The 21,258-nt window shown below is 42.0% G+C and overlaps 1 protein-coding gene across 2 annotated transcripts in view; it reads left to right on the forward strand.

The window, feature by feature from the left end:
* The window catches only part of PPP1R16B (protein phosphatase 1 regulatory subunit 16B), a 397,098-nt gene that overhangs the window by 54,641 nt on the left and 321,199 nt on the right, over positions 1–21,258 (forward strand). Inside the window, exon 2 of one of the 2 annotated variants that reach the window (XM_086932266.1) lies at positions 14,451–14,838. In XM_086932266.1, coding sequence (XP_086788392.1) covers positions 14,592–14,838 — 247 coding nt within the window. In that variant the 5' untranslated portion in view covers positions 14,451–14,591. Of the gene's footprint in view, positions 1–14,450; positions 14,839–21,258 lie in introns of those variants that run through there. The other variant, XM_086932265.1, reaches the window with a different exon arrangement.

Consider the following 21,258-nt stretch of genomic DNA (forward strand, 5'->3'; position numbering starts at 1 on the left):
CCCAATGTTAATTTCCATAGGACGTTCTGGCAAGTCTACAGCCCGAACCGCTGAACGGAATTACACCAAACTTGGCAACATTGTAGGGACTGATACGCAGAAGTGCCTTTGCTATATTTGGTGAAAATTGCTCCAGTAGTTTTTATGAAAATTAACTTCAAAAACACATATACATCTGGGCGGAGCGTAACCACACATCTCATGGTGAAATCTGATTGGCTGTCAGCACTTCATCCAAGACGTGTTGGCAGCCATCTTCGGACCAATATACATAATAGCACCTCATTAAAAACATTGTAGTTAATAGAGGGTTTTAGAACTTTAGTTACATTATAAATCATTTGTTGATGGTACCATACTCATTTTAGGAATTGTGGTGTGTTCTAAGGTGATTTTACCATGTGAAAAAGCCTTCTGCTGGGATATCATGAATCATGTTTGAAAGAAAACTATTATCTCATGCTTTTCCCACAGTGGTTTGGAAGGGGATCTATAAGCTAAACTGAAAGCATATTTTCTGTAAATTCTTTCTCAGTAATGTGAGAATGAAGTCTGACATTCTCAGTAAAACATGTACATCCAACAAGGACAGAGACAGTCAGTTGATTCCTTTGTGTTCTACTGCAGCCTCCTAGAGTGTTCTAAAGAACAACTAGAGCGCTAACAGTCCTACTTATTACAAAGGTATGGCAAACCTGAAGCCATCTTGATTGGAATAAAGTGGTAACTCTTAAAAAATTTAATTTAAAAAGGAACAAAACGAGGGGGTATATTTTGCCATAGAAAGTATGATTAGTGCTGCAGAAAGAAAAATTAGGGCACATTTTGAGTGGCTTCTCAAATCCTCTTCAATTTCATTAAAACATTCTGACATGCAGTCTCCCAAGATGTCCACCAGAGACAAAAGAGCCCAAATGTAGCCCAAATATCACTCAGATGTAGCCCAAGTGTAGCCCAATGACAGAACGTCCCAGATTGTTCTAAAGAAAAACTAGAGCGCTAACAGTCTTATTTATGACAAAAGTATGGCACACCAGAAGCCATCTTGATTGGAATGAAGTGGTAAGTCTGAAAACATTTAATTTAAAAAAGAACAAAATGAGGGGGTTCCTTTTGCTATAGAAAGTATGATTAGTGCTTCAAAAAGAAAAATTAGGGCACATTTTGAGTGACTTCTCAAATCCTCTTCTATTTCATTAAAAAAATTCTGACATGCAGACTGAAACATGTACTTTGAATACTAGCAGCAGACTTCCCTGATGAGCAGTAGCTTTACTAAAGTGATCTAATGATCAACTAGAGTGCTAACATTCAGAATTTCTGGCAAATATGTGACACATCTGAATGCCTTCTTGATGGAACCAAAGTAAACAAGCATTGAAAATGCAATAGATCTCGCCCTCGTTTAAGTTAAAGCCATTCTGTTTGTAATGAGGTGGCTTTTTAGCTTTGCTTTTATTAGTGTTTTTAAAACTTTCATGTAAATTACATGCATATGTATGCATATATGTATGTGTATGCATGCATTTATATTTGTATTTATATAGATATGCAGATTATATATGTTTGTATATGTATGTATATATATATATATATACACACATACATATATATATGCATATGCATATATATGCATATTTATATGTGTATATGTGTGCGTGTAGAGAGAGGTAGAGAGGTAGAGAGGTAGAGAGGTAGAGACTAGTAGAGAGAGAAGTAGAGGAAGGTAGAGGGGTAGAGAGTAGAGAGTGAGTAATAGAGAGTAGAGAGTGAGTAGTAGAGACTAGTAGAGAGCAGTAGAGAGAGTAGCAGAGAGTGAGTAGTAGAGTGAATAGTAGAGTGAATAGTAGAGAGTAGTAGAGAGTGAGTAGTAGAGAGTGAGTAGTAGAGAGTGAGTAGCAGAGAGAGAGAATAGTAGAGAGTGAGTAGTATTGTGAGTAGGATAGAGTAGTAAAGAGAGAGTAGTAGAGAGTGAGTAGTAGAGAGTGAGTAGTAGAGTGAGTAGTAGAGAGTGAGTAGTAGAGTAGTAGAGAGTGAGAAGTAGAGAGTGAGTAGTAGAGAGTAGTAGAGAGTGAGTAGCAGAGAGAGAATAGTAGAGAGTGAGTAGTATCATGAGTAGTAGAGAGTAGTAAAGAGAGAGTAGTAGAGAGTGAGTAGTAGAGAGTGAGTAGTAGAGAGTGAGTAGTAGAGTAGTAGAGAGTGAGAAGTAGAGAGTGAGAAGTAGAGAGTAGTAGAGAGTGAGTAGTAGAGAGTAGTAGAGAGTGAGTAGTAGAGAGTGAGTAGTAGAGTAGTAGAGAGTGAGAAGTAGAGAGTGAGAAGTAGAGAGTAGTAGAGAGTGAGTAGTAGAGAGAGAGTAGTAGAGAGTGAGTCGTAGAGAGAGAGAGTAGTAGAGTAGTAGAGAATGAGTAGTAGAGAGTGAGTATTAGAGAGTAGTGGAGAATATTCCAAAGTTTGGCACAGCACCACTTGCACAATAAGTCCAATCAAATCATATCACTTAGAGTCCTTATTGAAGTGCTGAATCTTGGTGTATATTCAAATGATTTTATTTTCCTTAAGTTTATGTACCACAGCCAGCCGACACGTTTCATTCTGTACAACAGAACTTCTTCAGGGCGTTCTTATTTCCTTCAAGTTATGTCGGTATCCTGTTGCCATATAACTAGATATTTCTTTCAAATGTTAGACGAGACGTAAGTACATTCTTATTCAAAGTGACTAGGTATCAATTTTACCCACACAATTCGGGCAGACTTAAGTAATTTGTAGCATCCTCAAAGTCAGTCTTTCAAAACTTCCAAAGAATAGGACATGATAATCCAAATCCAAATGTTTCTCAAGAAAAGTCATTTTCAATCGTTCGAAATATCGGCGTTTGGTCAGATATGACCCAGGGACCCCCAGTATGCAAGGGGAATTAGTCCCCCCTCTGCAAACGCGCCAGTGGCCTGCGTTCCAGAGAGGTGTAAAAAGGGGCATAGCCTCATTGCATCTCTGTGCAATGCAGTCCCCTGGCACATACTGGAGGTTCCAGGTGGGCTAGTTGGCCCCCAGGGACCCCTAGTATGCAAGGGGAATTAGTTCCCCCTCTTCAAACATGCACGGGGGCTGCGTTGCACAGAGGTGTAAAAAAGGGTGTGGCCTCATTACATCTCTCTGCAATGCAGCCCCCTGGCGCATACTGGAGGCTCCTGGTGGGCTAGTTGGCCCCCAGGGACCCCCAGTATGTAAGGGGAATTAATTCCCCCTCTGCAAACGCGGCAGGGGGCTGCGTTGCAGAGAGGAGTAACAAGGTGCATAGCCTCATTACACCTCTGCAATGCAGCCCCCCTGGTGCATACTGGAGTTTCCAGGTGGGCTAGTTGGCCCGCAGTATGCAAGCGGATTTAGTTCCCCCTCTTCAAACATGCATGGGCTCTGCGTTGCAGAGAGATGTAAAAAGGGGCGTGGCTTCATTACACCTCTCAGCAATGCAGTCCCCTGGCCCATACTGGAGATTCCTGGTGGGTTTTCAGGTCTTATATAGTTAGGAATTAGCATTAAAAAAAACTTTGAAATTCACTAAACAAAACATTGGTTTCAGGCCTTATGTAGTTAGGAATTAGCATTTAAAAAACCTTGCAAATTCACTGAAAAAACTATTGGTTTCAGGCCTTATATAGTTAGGAATTCTTGCATTATTATTTACTTCAAATACATATTTATATTTTTTTTTCGCCCGCGGGAATAGCGCTCTCGCTACGTGTACGGGTGCGTTTACCGGTGCGCGCACCCAGAGCGCTCCGAGGTAAAATGGTTAAAAAAAAAGAACAGGATGAATACATTAAAAAATAAAAAATAATAATTTTATAAAAATATTATAATTAATAGTTTAAAAAACAACTATTAAAAAAAATTTATAATTCACTTTAAAAATCGTAGGTTACAAACTCATTATAGTAAGGATTTAGCTTTTAAAAAACCTTTGAAATACACTGAAAAAACATAGTTTTAACACTCGTTATAGTTAGGAATTAGCAATTGAAAAACCTTTGAAATTCACTGAAAAAACCATAGGTTTAACACTCGTTATAGTTAGGAATTAGCATTTAAAAAACCTTTGAAATTCACTGAAAAAACCATAGGTTTAACACCAGTTATAGTTAGCTGGACATTTTACTCATACAAAACCATTGAAATTCCCACGTTATAGTTAGTTGGACTCACTATAACTCGCACGCCCGCAATCCACTGCTGATGATGTCACATATTACATCATTCATGACATGGTCAGTGACATCACTGATGACATCTCAAATGACATCACTGATGACATCATCCAGTGAATGTGTGTTTCTGTAAAGTTAAAATATGTTTTACATATTGAAGAATGAGTGTGTGGATGAAGGATTTAGTAGGTGCGTGACTGACTGTATGAGTGAGTGATTAAATGTGTCTTACTAAATGCATAGGTTAGTGACTAAACTGTCTGAATGTGTGCATCATTATGTCTGTTGTTGTGTAAGCTGCTGCATGTGTTGATTAGTAGCTATATGAGTGGCTATATAGGTTATTGATTGGTTGCCCAAGTATTTGTATATGAGGGTGAGTGTGTTTGGGGGTGGCTGGGAGGTGTGTGACTCTGTGCATAGATGTGTGAGCAGTTGATTCACTTGGTGTATGGGTTCAAGAGTGCCTGTGGAAACAGCTGTATGGGCGGTTGACTGTGTGCATGGGTGTGTTGGTGAGTGAATGGATATCTCAGTGCTACATGTCCAAGTAAGTACATATGTAAAACACAGTGCATGTGAGAGTTGGCATATATTAATGACTATACATGAGAGCCTGTGATTGCGTAAGTGACTGTATAGATCAATGTGTACTTGTATTAGTGATTGTAAAAGAGAGTAAGTATGTGTTAGTATATGTTTGAATAAGTAAGGTTATGTGTGTATAACTGTATAGATGGGGAAATGGGAGTGTGATTGATTCTTTGCATGACTGACTAGGTGTGTGAGTAACTCCATGGATGAGTGGCAGTGTGTGAGTATCTCTATAGGTGTATGAGTGCATATGATAGTGTTGTATGTATGAGTGATTGTATTGGTGAATGAGTGGATGTGTGTGTAGACTTAGGAATCAGTGAGTGCGTATGTAGTAACTGGTATTGGTGTGTCAATGGTTTCTGGAATGGCAGTCTGTATTTAACACTGGGTGTATCAAACTGTATATTAGAGTGTGAGGAGGTGCATCGTATTATCACTTGAATTATATCATCAGTGATGTGATCAGTGATGTCAAATGAGATGTCATCAGTGATGTCATCAGTGATGTCATTTGAGATGTCATCAGTGATGTCATTGACCATGTCATGAATGATGTAATATGTGACATCATCAGCAGTGGATTGCGGGCGCGCGAGTTATAGTGAGTCCAACTAACTATAACGTGGGAATTTCAATGGTTTTGTATGAGTAAAATGTCCACCTAACTATAACTGGTGTTAAACCTATGGTTTTTTCAGTGAATTTCAAAGATTTTTTAAATGCTAATTCCTAACTATAACGAGTGTTAAACCTATGTTTTTTCAGTGAATATATATATATATATATATATATATATATATATATATATATATACATATATATACATATTGTCCAGTTTTTACAGTTTACACTTTAAGTAAATGTATGTGTGTGCACTGTATGCCATGCTAACAGCAGTGACTTAAATGGATATGCAGAAGTGCTGCTGGTAGTCCCTATCAAGAGTACCTGTTTGCTTCTGAAATGTGCACATACTCTCCCATTAAATGCACTGCAGCCGTGCTAAAAAGTACAGATACATTTTCTTTCAAATTAAAGCAGCACAGATACTCCGTATTGGATAGTACCTCCCCATTTAAAGCACTGTGTAAAGTGTAGCACGATGGGATAAATTGTATGTAGGGGAAATGTGGCCTGCTGCCCCCGTTGAACACTAAAAGACAAGTATAAATGAAATGCATTATCTCTTCAAGTCCTGTGTTCCGCGGTAGTACCATTGCTCCTACTTTATTAATGGTAGTTACTGCCCTGGGACCATCCCGTAAAGGCTAATTTAGAAATAGAAGTGATAAAATAGTCCTGAAGTGTGCTGAATTCAGCCTGTCCCTCTGCCACGGAGAGTCGCTGAGTTGCTTGTCTGCATTTTGAAGGAAGAGCTTGAATTATAGCCCCTAGAAAGTTCATTTTTGCTGATCGAAATGCACCCACGGTGGCCGTTTGGGTCCTGTGATTTAATTGTATTAATTAAAAGTCTGATCATATCCACTGTAGATTATACTAACAATAATAAAACTGCAGACCACAGTATAAGAAAGGAATTCATGAAACAGACTATTTGGACTAATACACGTTTATGGTCGTGGCAGGTCAAATAAAAACAATAACGCCTGCATTATATATTAGGAATACCAATATAGTATTCTCGCACCTGTAGTTACTAACAAGGCAGGAATGATACTGAAATGTACGATACCTTGGTATTCTAAAATTGGAAATTACCATTGATTACCACAGGTTATCCCAAATAACGTTTTTGTCCTACACCCGTCACCAGGTTTTGCCTGTATTGTCTGGAGGAAAGTTCTAAGCTTGGTAGGACCCAACACCTTGACCTTTCACAATGAAAGCGGGTGGGAAGGTGTTCTAAATAGGAGGAGTTGTACTTGAGGCTGGCTGGCATCCCTTTGCTAAAGTAAGTTTATAAGTTATGAACATGAAAGGCACTACCTTTAAATTATGTCAAAATTAAGTTGGCCGTATTTTATTTAAGTGAAACTCAATAATACCGACCCAACCTCGTGACACTAACAGATTACCCAAACCTGGAATGTACAACTGAATCTTAAACAGGTCTCAACCCATGTCCAGTAACATATAGACCAGGCTTCTCCAACGAGTAGCTAGCGAGCTACTGGTAGCTCTCCAAATACCTGTAATCAGCTCTCTGGTGTGGAGCCCAGCTTCCTAAATTGGATGCTTTTGCAACGTCTCTTGTGCAAACGCTAATAACATTTGTAACAAGTCTCCCCAATACCACATGATTTATCACACAAATATTAGCTCTAAATATATTTTTGAACTAGGAAAAGGTTCCTTCAAATATCAGCTTATGAGTTCTGAAAATACACACATTTTCATATCAAATGTAGACTCTCAGTTTTAGTATACTTATATCAATTAATTCAACCAGTCAAATGCTTCTAATTTAGTTCACTGGGCTACCCACATGGGAGCTACTTATAGATAGCTGGAGAGTTACTAGTAGTGAACGTGTTACTCGTTGGAGAAGATTGCCTTACGTGACGAAGGGGAACGCGCAGGTACGTGAATTCTAGAACGTGATGTAGGGGAACGCGTGGGTACTTGAATTCTAGAACATGATGAAGGGGAACGCGCGGGCACTTGAATTCTAGAACGTGATGAAGAGGAACCCGCAGGCACTTGAATTCTAGAACGTGATGAAGGGGAAGCACGTGTACATGAATTTTAGAACGTGATGAAGGGGAACGCGCAGATAACTGAATTCTAGAATGAAGGCCATTGGAACGTTACTCACTGATTCCCCCAGAACACCCTACAATGACGGTACAACACACATCTCACAGGGTCCATTGTATGGAAAGTGGATGATGGGGCCAAGGTGAATGGTGTACCTACTGTACAGCCTAGAGAACATTCTGGTAACCCGTCTGCCTATTTGGACGCTTCCATCACTGACCATAAAATGGATATATAGAAAAAAAATTAATAATCCATTTGTTAATTGCTGTTCATCAAGGGTCGATGTATACAGTAAGAAGAATCGGCAATAATGTATATACATATGCCTTTTCTAGCCATCCCCAATGCTCGCAGATAAAGGGACGAGTCAAGCCCAAAGTTTGCCTGGTGTGCAAGACGTGCTGCCTCTGTTGTAAAATGGCGGACTATTGAGGTCTGCTGAAAGGAAAAAAGTCATTTCCACTGCTCTGCTTTTTAAGGCCAGATGGTAGAAGTAACTCACACCGCACGTGAGCGCGGCCCCAGCTGCCCCTCCCGCCCTGGCTTCCTGCCCCTTCCCTGCTCGGGGAATTAGGGAAGTACATTAAATGAGTTTGTGTTTTCTGAGCAGGGCCAGACAACATGATATTTCATGGATTAACCGGATTAAATAGTGGTGCGGAGCCTGCTTGATGAACAATGCGCGGCAAACAGGAAAAGATTTGTTTTTTCAGGCGTGTTCTGTGCCTTTTTGATTTAATAACAAGAGGAGATTTTGAGATGGAAACTACAATTTATTTTTAATGCGAAAGTGACGCAGGTGGGTGCGTATTTTGATGGAGGATTTAGAGTACCCCCCTAAATCTCCTGTTGTTGTGTGATCTGGGATAAACGTAGCTCTGACAGGGCACCTCAATATTGGCACAAAGCTGCCATGAATATCCAAGTGACGGGAGCATACTATAGCCCTATTAATGCACCTGTAATGTAATGCAGATATATTCATATAGCGCTTCATACCTTGATGAGGCACCAAAGCACATTAGCAGGAGATAACAATATAAGATGTTCTTTGTTGGAAGGATGTTATTCTGTCACTGCTGTTAGGGGCAGTGCTTAATTTGAGCCAGTGGTTACTGGTGAGGCCGACTGCCACTCATTTTTTTGGGACCTGCACTTATTTTTTCCCATCAGATATTCACCGTGAGCAAGTCAGGGGGGAAAAAAACACAGATTGAAAAGATGGAGGAAGAGAAAGATGAAAAACGGGCACAAAGCAAGAAACCACGAACCTGGAAAAGAAAGATACAGCGGGAGGGAATGTCTGGTAGTGGATGAAAGAGACATAAAGTGACTTCAATTTTACATAACAAAATTGAGCCTGTCCGTCTTATAGGACTACTTTTCCACTTCAGGTGTTGGGTAGAAAACCGACAGCTCCTCTGAGCCATGGGCGGGCTATCTCCTAAAGGTAAGGGAGTACCTTTGATGAAAGTGTGACTTAAGGCGTACCTTCCCCCCGTTTTGGGCTCATGAAGCCTCATTTTGGCTTCTAACAAATCTTACAGACATATTACCAAGTGGGTACTGTATCGATATGTATTTTGCACTCAAATATATTTTTTGTTTTGCATTTTTTTTTAAATTAATTTTCATAACAGCAATAGACAGTACGGTTAAGAATGAATAGCCCTTTAGGAGAATTTCATGACTCGGATTGGCAAGGGGCACTATCATCCCCTCGTGATGTTGCAATACCCTCACGATTAAGGTTGGTACAACTAAAAATACTTCACCGTACATACTACACTAGAGTGACCCTTTACAAAATTGGGACCGCTTCTCATGGGTTCTGTCTGAGAGGTTGTGGGGAGGAAGGTACTTTCTACCATACTATATGGGAATGCCCGAAGATTATGGCATATTGGGTTAAAATATTGAGGACTGTATCACAAACTGTGGAGGTGTCTTTGACTCCGGAACCAAAACGATGCTTAATAAATATGTGGGAACCGAATGATCTGAGCTATCCAGCGCAGGATCGGGTAACATTGGGACTGATGTTTGCTAAGCGAAATATTACGAAGAGGTGGGGCTCAGGGGAGAGACCTAAATTGCAAGAGTGGTGTAAAGACATGGATGAAGCTATGGTGGCGGAGAGGGCGGCATATGTACATAGAGGGTGTCCTCAAAAATGGGAAAGAGTTTGGGGAGCCTGGAATAAATTTAGAGGATATATATGTGTACCACCAAGCGTAGAGACTGATCCAATGTTTGACTAAGGGAGATGGGGTGGGGGGACCGAAGTTGATGTATTATTTGTGGGATTGTTCCTAATGCCATGGGTAAGACTGATACGTGTCTGGAGATGTTGAGCTAACGGTAATGTGTGATTTTATGTTGCCCGAAGTTTACAATAAAAACATTTGAAAAAAGAATGAATAGTCCATGGTCTACAGTTATGGTCCATACCCATACACCATTTATCAAGATATTTAGTTATAGTGACAGTCCCGGACAGAAGGAGGTGGGATGCATCCATACATCACACACATGGTAGTGTCTACCCAACGACAGACAAATTTGAGGTTGTTTCAGCAGGAGTGGTATCAGGGAGCATTCCTTGGTTCAATGAAAAGCCTTGGGTAGGGCTTGAAATGTAGACCACAGAAATTCATGAACATAATTCCAAAAGTTTCAAACTTTTCCCCAAATTTTAATCACACCGGATAGAGGCAAGAATACATTTGTTTTCTTACTAAGCCAGGTATTTTTAGTTTTTCCACTAAATAAACACCCCCACATTCCTATTTGTCTCTTCATACTTTATAGTGTAAGATCAAAAGTGCTCCCACGTAACCGGTCGGTCGTAGCACACCCCATTCCGCAGTGGAACGGGAAGAACCCAATAATGAAGATTTCCACCAAGGGAAAACCCAGGTGGATGAGGGTTATTTAAAGTGCACTGTCTGTTTTCTACCCAACACCTGAAGTGGAAAGGTAGTCCTATAAGACGGACGGGCACAATTTGGTTACTACATTACGAATAGAAGGCTGAATCATCTGTTTTTAACCTCTACCGCCTCCTTTCTTTCAAGTGTTCAAGATTACGTTTGAATTGTATTTGGCGCACCGATTTTTATTAGTACTGCCAGAGCAGAGCTTTGGCACCAGCTCTCATTATTTTACAAATTAAGCACTGGTTATGGGGGTGGTCCAGAGAAGAGGAGTCAGAGAAAAGACACTTGAGTTTCATGACTGATTGGAAGAATGTTGATTGTGAGTGTGGCCTATGTGGGAAGTGTTTTGATGCCCTCCGTGATGAGAAGAGGATTGTATTTCTTGTGTCACATACTGCTTGCAGATGCTGTGCCTGCATTGGAATGAAGTAAGTAGGTAGTTGAACATGTGGTCACGTTACATATGCATTTGGGGTTGAACAGCTTCTGATTCTTGGTTGGAGTTGCAGAGATTTAATGCTCCTGGATACTGTATGCTGAACAACTGATCGTGAAGTTTTGGAATATTTCATGAGTTTCTGGGGCTTTTTAGTGGACAAATCTGAACAAATGCATGCGTAATCAATTGCTTGGCCCCAAACGTAGGGGCCTATTACGATTGCGATCTTTCTGCATCCTCCGGGCCGGTGGAAGCCACCGCCGGCCCGGAGGATGCGGAAAGACCGCAGCGGACTCACCAAAGACCCACCGCCACATTAGGATGGCTGGTGGATCCTGGTTTCCGTCTGCAGCTTTTCCGCCGCGGTTGGATTACAACTGCGGCGGAAAAGCTCTTATATGGTGGCGGTGTCACTCAGACACCGCCAGCCATATTAGGATGGGTTTAAAAAAGTGCTTTTCTGCGGCAGGTTTTCCGCCGTGGAAAAGCATGTGGAACTTCACTGCGGGGGCCCGTTGCGGGCCCCCTGGGTGAAGGGGGAGTGGGGGGTGCACATGGGGGGTACCTATGGTACCCCCCTGCATTTGTATGCAGAAATCGGCAGGCACCTCACGGTGCCTGCCGCTTTCTGCATACAAATGCAATGTATGCATTTTTACCATTGCGGCGGGTGCAGCTTGAAGCCGCACCCGTCGCAATGGTAAAAATAGAGGATGTGACCGCCAGGGTGGCGGTCACATCCTAATTGGACAGGAGGGAACTCCGCAGGCCATGTGGAGGTTCCCTCCTCCTCTATGGTCGCGGACGGGCTCAAGTCCGTCCGCGATCATAATGGGCCCCTTAGTGGGAGAACCTACCCAAACTCTTGTGGAAAGAAGATAGATTATTCAATTTAAAATGCTGCAGGTAAAAAACATTTTCCAAGACTACTTTAGCCAGTGCTTAATTTGTAAAACAATAAGCTCACGGGCCCTCGTCAGTAGGCAACTGCCTCTTGAGACACCTATTGCCCCTGCCAGCGCTGCCAGTTACGGTTCCAACATAACTACTAACCATCCAACTCCTAAAGGTGTGACAATTCAGACTTTTCCATGCATCTAATACTATAAGTAGAGCTTGGGCGCAGGTATTAATCATTTTTACTGCAAATTGAACAAACAAACACTGTTGCTGTCTTCATCTCTAAATTAGGTATACAGCCCCACCATGTGACAGACTGTCATAAATCCTGGTGCTGACAAGTGCCGGTGTCTAGCACCGTAAACTACTGGCTCAAATTAAGCACTGATTTTAGTACTCAGCTCGCCCTCATAGCAACTACTGAAATTCTACCGCAACCATCACATGTAGTGTCCTTAATTGTTCCGGCTTTTAAAATCACACCTTGCCCTATTGGTCAACATCATCTCTGACCAGGAGGCCTGCTACTGTACACCTATTACTGACATAGAAAGTCGCCCCTATACTGCCAGTGGCTGCTGGTGGTGGGCAGTGGAACTCAGATTTGCAGACCAGTGCTTGTTTCTCACCATCAGACTTTGTACCAGAGCAAAGAGAGAAAAAGATAGAAAATAGAGGAAAGAAAGATGACGCGAACGCTGGGGAAATATTTACAATGGATGAAAGTAGACATTAACAGGAACCTGCAAGATTGATATAAAGAGAAACAAGAAGTGTAGGGTGATGGAAGAAACAAGCATAATGTTCAGACAAGACTAGCAAGCCTTGGGATTGGGCAACCCCGGCTTTCGACAACCCTGGCATGCTGCAGCTCTGGTGTTGGGCTTCTAAGAAAAGCTTTCAGCCCCTGCAATTTTTTCCAGCTTAGGCCTGCAATGCATGCTGTGAGACAGGCAAACTCCCAAAGCCTGAGAGTGCAGTGTGAAAGGTAAGTGTTCCTCAGTCTTCCGGTACACGACCAGGATGGCGTGGGTGGCTGCTTTATGCAGAGTAGACTGTATCAAGGCCGCAAGACCTAACACTTCATGCAAAAGACAAGCAGAACTGATGGGAAGTGAGAAACCTTCTCGGTGGGGGAGTTTCATGACACTGAGCGGTACTTTCTTGTTTTTGCAGTGTTCTGTGAGTCTATTTTCCTCGTGACAGACCTGCTCTGCCTCTCTCTGTCCTGGGGACAATGCCATTGGTGCTAAAGGAAATTACTCAAGCTCACCTATTTTAAAGATAGCCCTCTTTACCTGTTGTCCTGGTCTCGCGCCGAGATACCCCTTCTGGGGTAAATTGATTGCAAAATAAATCAACATAACATAACAAGGTGTCTCGAGTGCTCTCAGGGTCGCAGTTGTTGCACTCTCAGGTTGTGGACTCTAACTCTCACTTGATTCCATACTCACACTTGAAACATCTTTGAGTGGCAATGTATCAGGAGTGCTTGTCTTGTAGCAATGCTTGATATGGAAATGGGAAAGTCCAAGTACGTACTACTTGAGTATATACGCTCGCTGCTGAAAAGCGCCAGCACTCTCATATTTAAAGTCTTAGACCCCTGCTGGGAAGTGCTTATCGCTCCGTTTCAAATTAAAGAAGTGCAAGTACTCAGTACCTGACAGTACCTGACAGTTCCGGTCCTTTTAAAGCACACATTCATAACTACTCGGCTGCAGTGCCTGTGCTCTCTGAGCGTTTGCTGGTCTGATCCCTCAGCAGGGATTGATATTTATTTATTTATTTATGAAGTTTTATATAGCGCAAACTTGATCCCAAAGGATATCAGAGCACCAGTAGTGGCCTTGCTTCATGGGTGATAACACTTTGTCCAGGCACAGAAATTGTGAAGGTACCAAGGCGGATGGTGGTGCATCAGTGCTGAGAGTGCCCAGATGGTTGGATGGTGTTCGGCCTTTGGAAGGGCACAAGTAGCATCTAGGTACAGAAGCCGTGATGTCCTGTTTGTGTCAGTGAGCACATGTGTGAAGGCGGAGTGGCATGAAGGTCCTTGCCCCATGGATGGCCTACATATTGCACTGACATACAAATTGTGAAGGTCTCTTGAGAATGAAGACTTATCAGTGATGAACATGAAAGAACTTGTAACAGTCCTTACAGCCAGGAGTTGCACCTGTATAGCAGGTGGGAAGGTATTTGCCCTAGAGGGTGGTATCGGCGAAGATCTGGGGTAGAAGATCTACGGTGCCATCCTTTGCGTTGGTATAGGGTATGTACACAGTCCCTGTATTTGGGATGCTGTTGAGTTTTTTGGTACGGAACTTCTAAGTTTATCTGTTCCTTAGTAATACACAGGTACCAAAGGTGCATAATTCTGCCTCGGTCGGCAGCAATCTTAGTAAAGCAAAGGAACCAAAGAGGGGTATGTCTTACAGTCAGGGGTTAATAGTAGCATGCATATCTCACAAACCATAAGATTCTGATACTAGGGTGATAAGTGCGGAAGTCATGGCATCTGTCCTAGGGTGTTACAGTTGTCGCATAGAAGCATGTGAAAGGGTTGGCGGGTGTAACGTTGATGTTAAGATGGCTGACCATTTTCTTTGAAAAGTGTTGAATTCTATTCTCTTTTCCATACAGGGATCGTGGATGCAACACAGGCGGATGGGATCCTAGTGAGGGACACTAAAGCATTAGCTACCATGGTGAGAGATTTGGTGCCGCTGCCTAGCAGTTCCTGAGAGTTAGTGCCGCACTGCCCGATCCACCCTTGTGCTCATCATGGCGAACCCCGTGGACCTGCTGGCAGAGCTGCAACTCCTGGAGAAGGCTCCCACGCTGGAGCGTTTGCGGGCAGCACGAAAGCGGCGTGCCCAGCAGTTGAAAAAGTGGGCCCAGTACGAGAAGGACTTGCAAAACAAAAAGCGAAAGCCGGATAAGAAGAAGCCACCTTGCAGCCGGAAGAGGGTGTCCTTCGAACCCAATGTGGCGCTTCTGGAGGCATCACTGCGAAATGATGTAGAGGAAGGTGAGGTTTTAACTATTTCAACCATTTTGATGACTAGTCATACTCGCTTCTTGTTCATGAGGTAACGTACCACTGTTTGGGGCTCTTCTTGGGGCTCTCATAGGAGATGTTGGTGCCTCTTTGACTTCATGCGAATGGACAGATAGATGTAGTAAGATTCAGTGCTTGGACAGCAAGTAGCTGCACAGATAAGTTGGGATTAGGTGCCCCAACATTGGCTAAGAGAGGCTTCTGTTGCCGCAACTAAGACTTGGTGAACTCTGATTTGAGGAGCAATGGTATTTATGAATGAGCAAAAGATGGCAACAAATTCCCAAATGGAGGGACCGACCATCATTTTGCTTCAGTTGTTCTGCACAACTTTTCTTCTTTTCCTCCTAAAATGTAAATCTGGCAAATACAATGCACACATTAAGCTGTGCACCTCTTTTACTGAGGAGTTACCTTCACCAAACTTTGAAAAGTCATCATCTGTTTAGAGGAGATGAGCAGCTGGTGGTGTTGTAGGCCAAGGTGGCGGTGTTGAGTACATCTGTGATATAGTTTGCAGGTTAGGTTTGGTGTGCGCTTGTGCTGTTGCACACAGAGTTTAGTAGTAGGTGGTGTTTCATGTCAGGTTTCAGGTGCAACATACATACAAGAGTTGGTCAGTGTTAGGTGATGCAGCAGGTAAGGATTGAGATTATTTGTGTGTTTGCAAATGTTCATGGTCACTGAGGTTTATTTGAAAATCGTGATTTTATAAAATCACAAATCGTGATATATTACAATAAAAAGTAGGCAATTGCATTCGTGCAATAAAAATACAAAAGCAACCCATAAAATATAATTGCACAATCATTACAACTCTGTGAAACTCTCTGATAAGATTCCCATCCCTGCCACGTACTTGAGTGACACGATCTAATTGCACGAGGATCAAAAAATATAATGTAACTTTGCTTACTGTCCCTTTAACATTTAGCTCTCACCATCCGTACTTCCATATACAGTTCGATACACAGTAAATAATGTTATGATTATGCATCGCCATCTCTGACTTTACATCTCCTACAGTCAGTGCTTTAAATTGGCTGGTACTGTCCGGTACTGAATACCGGCACTTTTTTATTTTGAGACTGAGAATACCTGTACTTCTGAAGAAAAACTTAGGGCCATATTATCAAGAAAGGGCGATACATTATCGCCGCTTTTATCAGCAGGAAACTGCCGCTAAAGCGGCGATAATGGGCTTGGTAATATGCCCTTGTGAACCTGTGTTTCTATGGGAATTCACAAGGGCATATTATCAGGCCCATTATCGCCGCTTTAGCGGCAGTTTCCTGCCGATTAAAGTGGCAATAATGTATCGCCCTTTCTTGATAATATGGCCCTTAATATTTTCAATTTGAGGGTACCGGCACGTCTCAGAAAGAAGCAGGTACTCTGTTACAGTTTACATTCAGTTCTATTTTTCCTTTTACAGCACTGACTACAGTGAGCTCTCTCATTGATTTAAACCTTTGGTTAACATAGCTATCATTTTGATCTAAGTGTTTAGGCTGGCAGAAAGCCATAGAACATGCCATTGTCTCTATGGATTGTTACATGGCATGACCACTGGCATTATGCGATTTTGCGGCTCAGCACTTTCTACATAATTATGAATTTACAACACTTGCCATAAATTCCAACACCTGCTGCTAAATGTTCTAGCTCAAACTTTTCAAAATTTACTAGAAAAAAAGACCCCCACGCGTGGTGTTGCAGGATGACAGATGCTTTTCAAAGGTTTACTGGTCACCTACCAGTTGCTGCTGTATTAAGGTGGTAAACGGTTACCGTTCAGCTGAAATATTTGCCTATAAACTATTTACATGTGGTAAAATACCAAACTAGCATAATAAGGCTTAAAGGGGGAGAAAGTTAGACAGTGGAACCCTATAGGCCAAGCACCTGATTTGGTATCCCTATCTACTATACATAGACTCTGGATCTACCCAGAAAGTCGTGTGCACACCGAAAAAACACCCACTGTCCCAATGTAATTCCTATACTGGAATATCACAGTTTAAACAAAAAGCACAGGTGCTCTACAGATGTACTCAAAACATGAAAAAGAAACAGATCTTTAGATTCGTGTGCATGTGTATTCTTCAAGTATCTTCTTTATTTTGATAAAGTTTTAAAACATGACCAGGGTAATCACAACACAGCCGAAGCGTTTCGTTCTTTACAAAAGGACTTCTTCAGAGCATAATAGATCTGTCTAGTTGTTGGAAAGACTCCAAAAACAGACAAGTAAAAATGGCTTCAAATTGATGAGATATTTGGCTCGCATGTAAGCATCGCCTTGTCTACAAAGTAAGGTGTTTTTAGGATATTAACATAATCTCTCCCGGACAAAACAGTCTTTAGTCCCTAATTAAGTAGAGATAAAAGAAGAGTAAATTCACGCAGAGTACCAACACCGGCCCGGATCCGTCGGTGTATGCGTGTATCGTCGATGGATTCAGAAAGCAAATACACTGAAACAGATTATAGACTCCTCTATTGCTGTAGTTTAAAAATATAGACTAGCTATACTGCTGGATACAGCCACTTCCATGGGGCTTGCGATGAGCATTCTACGGTAGGTCACTTTTAGGACCTCATTACAAGTTCAGGGATAAAATCCGTTAGTAGATTGGAATTTAGAGGTAAGTGATAATTATCACACCCTCAGAGTTTTCCATGATAGATTGTCAAATCGGTTGATATTTATCGGGTGGAGAGGCCCAGAAAAAAAACAAAGCATGCAGATTTTGGTGTGTGAGAAACTGGTTCTGAGTGTTATGCCTCATTTTCCAGTGGAAAATTCAAAATAGGGACTACCCTACTCTATTCCACCCAACTTGTAACAAGTGCCTTAGCTGTTAGCCTGTTAGATATGATGGCTTGATCTAAACTTCCCTAGAAGATAGGAAGATTGATTGTGTACAACATTATCTCATTGTATCTCAGCCATTTCATTTCCATTGCTTTCTCTAACTTAACATTCTTAATTGTACCCTCATATATAGTACCTTCCAGTCTGATCAGACTCAATCACATTAAAATTGAGATAATGTCTTCATGGTTACAAATTCCCATATACAGTATGTACTATAACAGTAGTAGAAGACTGCGGGTCAAGGTAGTGATGCATTCTGTTTTTTCTGGAGATGCTCACTTGAGCTGACATCTTTTAAGGGTGTGGTCCATAAGAGGATTGTTGCACTGAGGGTTCAGGCACATTGCCAGACTAGAGCTGGATACAGGGGATTGGTGGGGAACTGAGGGCAGAATTGTTCATATGTCTTTATATTCTGCATCTACTTACAATGTTAAATAACAATTTTACAAAAAAAGGAAGTTCACAGGTGGTACCAGAATCTCAGTGAGTGCTGTTCTGTGGAAATATGGTTGCACAAGTAGGTGTGGGCCGGACCCTTAATAGTAGATTGCGCCTGGCAGTAAGTACACTGGTACCCAGGACATGATGCAGAAGTCTCAGAGCTGTTTTGAAGGGTGGGCTGGACTACTGTGACAGGGATTTTATAGTGCCTGGAGAAGAAGTGTCAAGTAGGGGCTACAGAAGCTTTCTTCAGGTAGTTCTACTCCTTCTGAGGAGTGCCTTCAAATAGCAGCCAACCCCATCCTTAACAATGACTTGGGAAATCACCTGTCTGTATTTTGATGCTATGCACATCTGGCTGGTAGTTAATGTTTTAGTACTTAAAGCAGTCCTATGTGGTCAGCTTTAATAAATTTCTGTATTCCTTATAATAATTGGGAAAGCAACAGTTTCTCCAAATGGATTGCACACAGTGTAGGTGACCCCACCCCCCCCCCCTCGGTTGTTCCCTGGTTCTTCTCTGCTAAACGGAACCAGCATATTTTTGTGGAGGTGACAGACATTTGTCCCTGACCTATACTGCCACTTGGCCCGTCAGATTCAACAATTGTCTCGCAACCCACTCAAGGATCGCAGACACGCTGTCTTGAGGTGATAACTTCTGTCAAGCACTGCAGGACTTTCCAAGTATTTTTCATTTTCATTAGTTGATCAAATTAGAGCAGGGATCAGGTTATCAGTGTGATATCAAGTGAGGTTGGGCATTGTTGTGTGATGTTGTTGCGAGTCTATTCCACCTATTGCAGCCCAGGTGTTCAGGTCATGGGTGGATTTAGTTGGATCTCTTGTGACATAGACCATTCTCACTTGGTTTTTACAAAATTAATCTAGAACTTTAGTTTTTAACTCATACTTGTCTGGGGAGGGGATCTGAGATTGTTAAAACATTCTCATTAGGATCCTCTATAAGAACAATTAATAGGATGTAAACCACATGGAAAACTAGTTTCAGATCTTGAATGTCACAATTTCCAATTTCTATTTTTTGCAAGAACTTCCCCCGGTAGCATCTTGAGAGCACTTTGAGATAGGCAAAAATCATTTGAGCACTTGAAGAATAGGGCCAGTCTACTAAGGTCGAGTGTCATGTAATAATTTAGTTAATGCCATCAAACTACATTTATTTAAGTGTTTATTTTTTAATGCCACAAAGTTGTGATTTATGGTTTGATATGGCATGATGCCAGCTCGTTTGAGTGGCTGGTGTTTAAGCATGTCTAATGTCCAACCTGTCATCTGCATTTGATACTACTGATCAGGGACCCACCCTATAGAAATGGGACATTGTGCAATAAGTGAAGATAGAAGAATATCCTCTTTTGCTGAAAGGGCGCTGGTGTGCAAGTGACACCTTCGCTCTCACTTGTCATTTGTTAAACGTGCCCTTAGTGTCTTCTCCCAGAGACTGGAGAAAACTTTCTCAGAAGGGAATGCCTACCAATGGTATCTGCTTGGATGAAGCAGAACTGAAGAGAAGTGTATCAGATAAGACGGGATTAATATCTTGGGTTTGGTTGAAACATTAAGCCTGTAGCAGAGACTGGGTGATCCCGTTGGTGACGTGCAGAAGAGGCCAGATCTGTGGTTGGAAATGCGCAGTCTCCGAGTACATTTGGAAGCAGCCTTAGCAGGTGGGCACATATTTGATCTAAAGTTCAATCAGGGTTCTTTTACCTCGGTGTGTACGGTGAACTCCAGCATTTTCTCCATGGCTTTGACTAACCATTGATCTTGTAGACTCCTTATAGTTGTTGGCATGATGGAAGCAAATTTCCTGAAAACGTAGCCTAGTAAGGAGCCACCAGCCAGTGCAGAATGTACCTGCTCAAAGGCAGTGGTTCGTAGTGAGAGTGCTGCGGGGGGGTGGAGCGGGGTGGGGAAGAGGCAGGGTGGGGGGTAGTAAACCATGGAATGCGCCTGAATGGAGGTAAGTACATTAATAAATAAATAAAAGGAATTACATTGTGCATGCTACAACGCCAAATGTGATGCAGCGTGTGCAATGTAATTTGTTTTGTTTATTTATTTATGTACTTACCTCCGTTCAGCCACATTCCGTGGTATACTACCCCCCACCCTGCCCTTTCCCCACCCCGCCCCAGCCCACCACCCCGCAGCACTCCCACTACCAGCCCCTACTGCTCAAAGGTTTCAGTCTGCTCGAAACATGTAGACTTCACAGCCTTGCAGATCCTGTAGTGAACTCCAGAACCCTGATCCTGACAAGACTCACTTATATTAGCAGCACTGGAGTACACTAGCCATTTGCAGTGTCCTCTGGATACAGTTCAGGACTGAGCTGTGGTATGGAAGTTATTTTTAATCCTCGATAGGTCTCTTTTGTTTCTTTAAAAAAACTGTCACTACGCTGGCTAAGGCTTTTTAATGGTGTTTGGTTTCTCCCCAACTTTGGTGTTCCAGACTAGATCCTTAAAGTTCCTGGTTCAGGGTGGGCTGCAGTCGAGCTTTATTATTCAATCTTTTATGGAATCCACACAGTACCAACTGTTCATACAGGGACATGGAAGTTTTTGGGGGTCCTGGGGCAAACTTATTTTGGGGACACCTGTGCGGAACAGCTTTAAATTTATGATCCAGTTTCAGGTCTTTCATGCCCTCTTTGGCCAGTTCAATGACAGAGCACAGGCACACTCGTCCAAATTTTAAATGTCTTCACATCTAAATATTCATGACGTGTGTTTCCAATATTGTAACACGGTAGCAGCTCACCAATATTTCTGCAAATAATCTCTGTGACCCCCTGCCATTTCTCTTATGTGAAGTCCTCTTTTGATCTATCAGAAACTTTTATGGATGTTGCATGAAACATAAACACAACTTTTCTCTGCAAAATGTCTGTAATAGACTCTCACACATCACCCATATAAAAAATTAATTAAAGGATAACGGTATTGAAAACGATATTTTAATTTTTTTTGTCATGATTATCAGGGCAAGACTGCAGAGCAGAGCTTGCTCTGTCAGGGACCCCCTTGAAAGTTTGG

The sequence above is a fragment of the Lissotriton vulgaris genome, chromosome 7 (genome assembly GCF_964263255.1).
Source record: "Lissotriton vulgaris chromosome 7, aLisVul1.2, whole genome shotgun sequence".
In the NCBI taxonomy this organism is placed as follows: Eukaryota; Metazoa; Chordata; class Amphibia; order Caudata; family Salamandridae; genus Lissotriton; species Lissotriton vulgaris.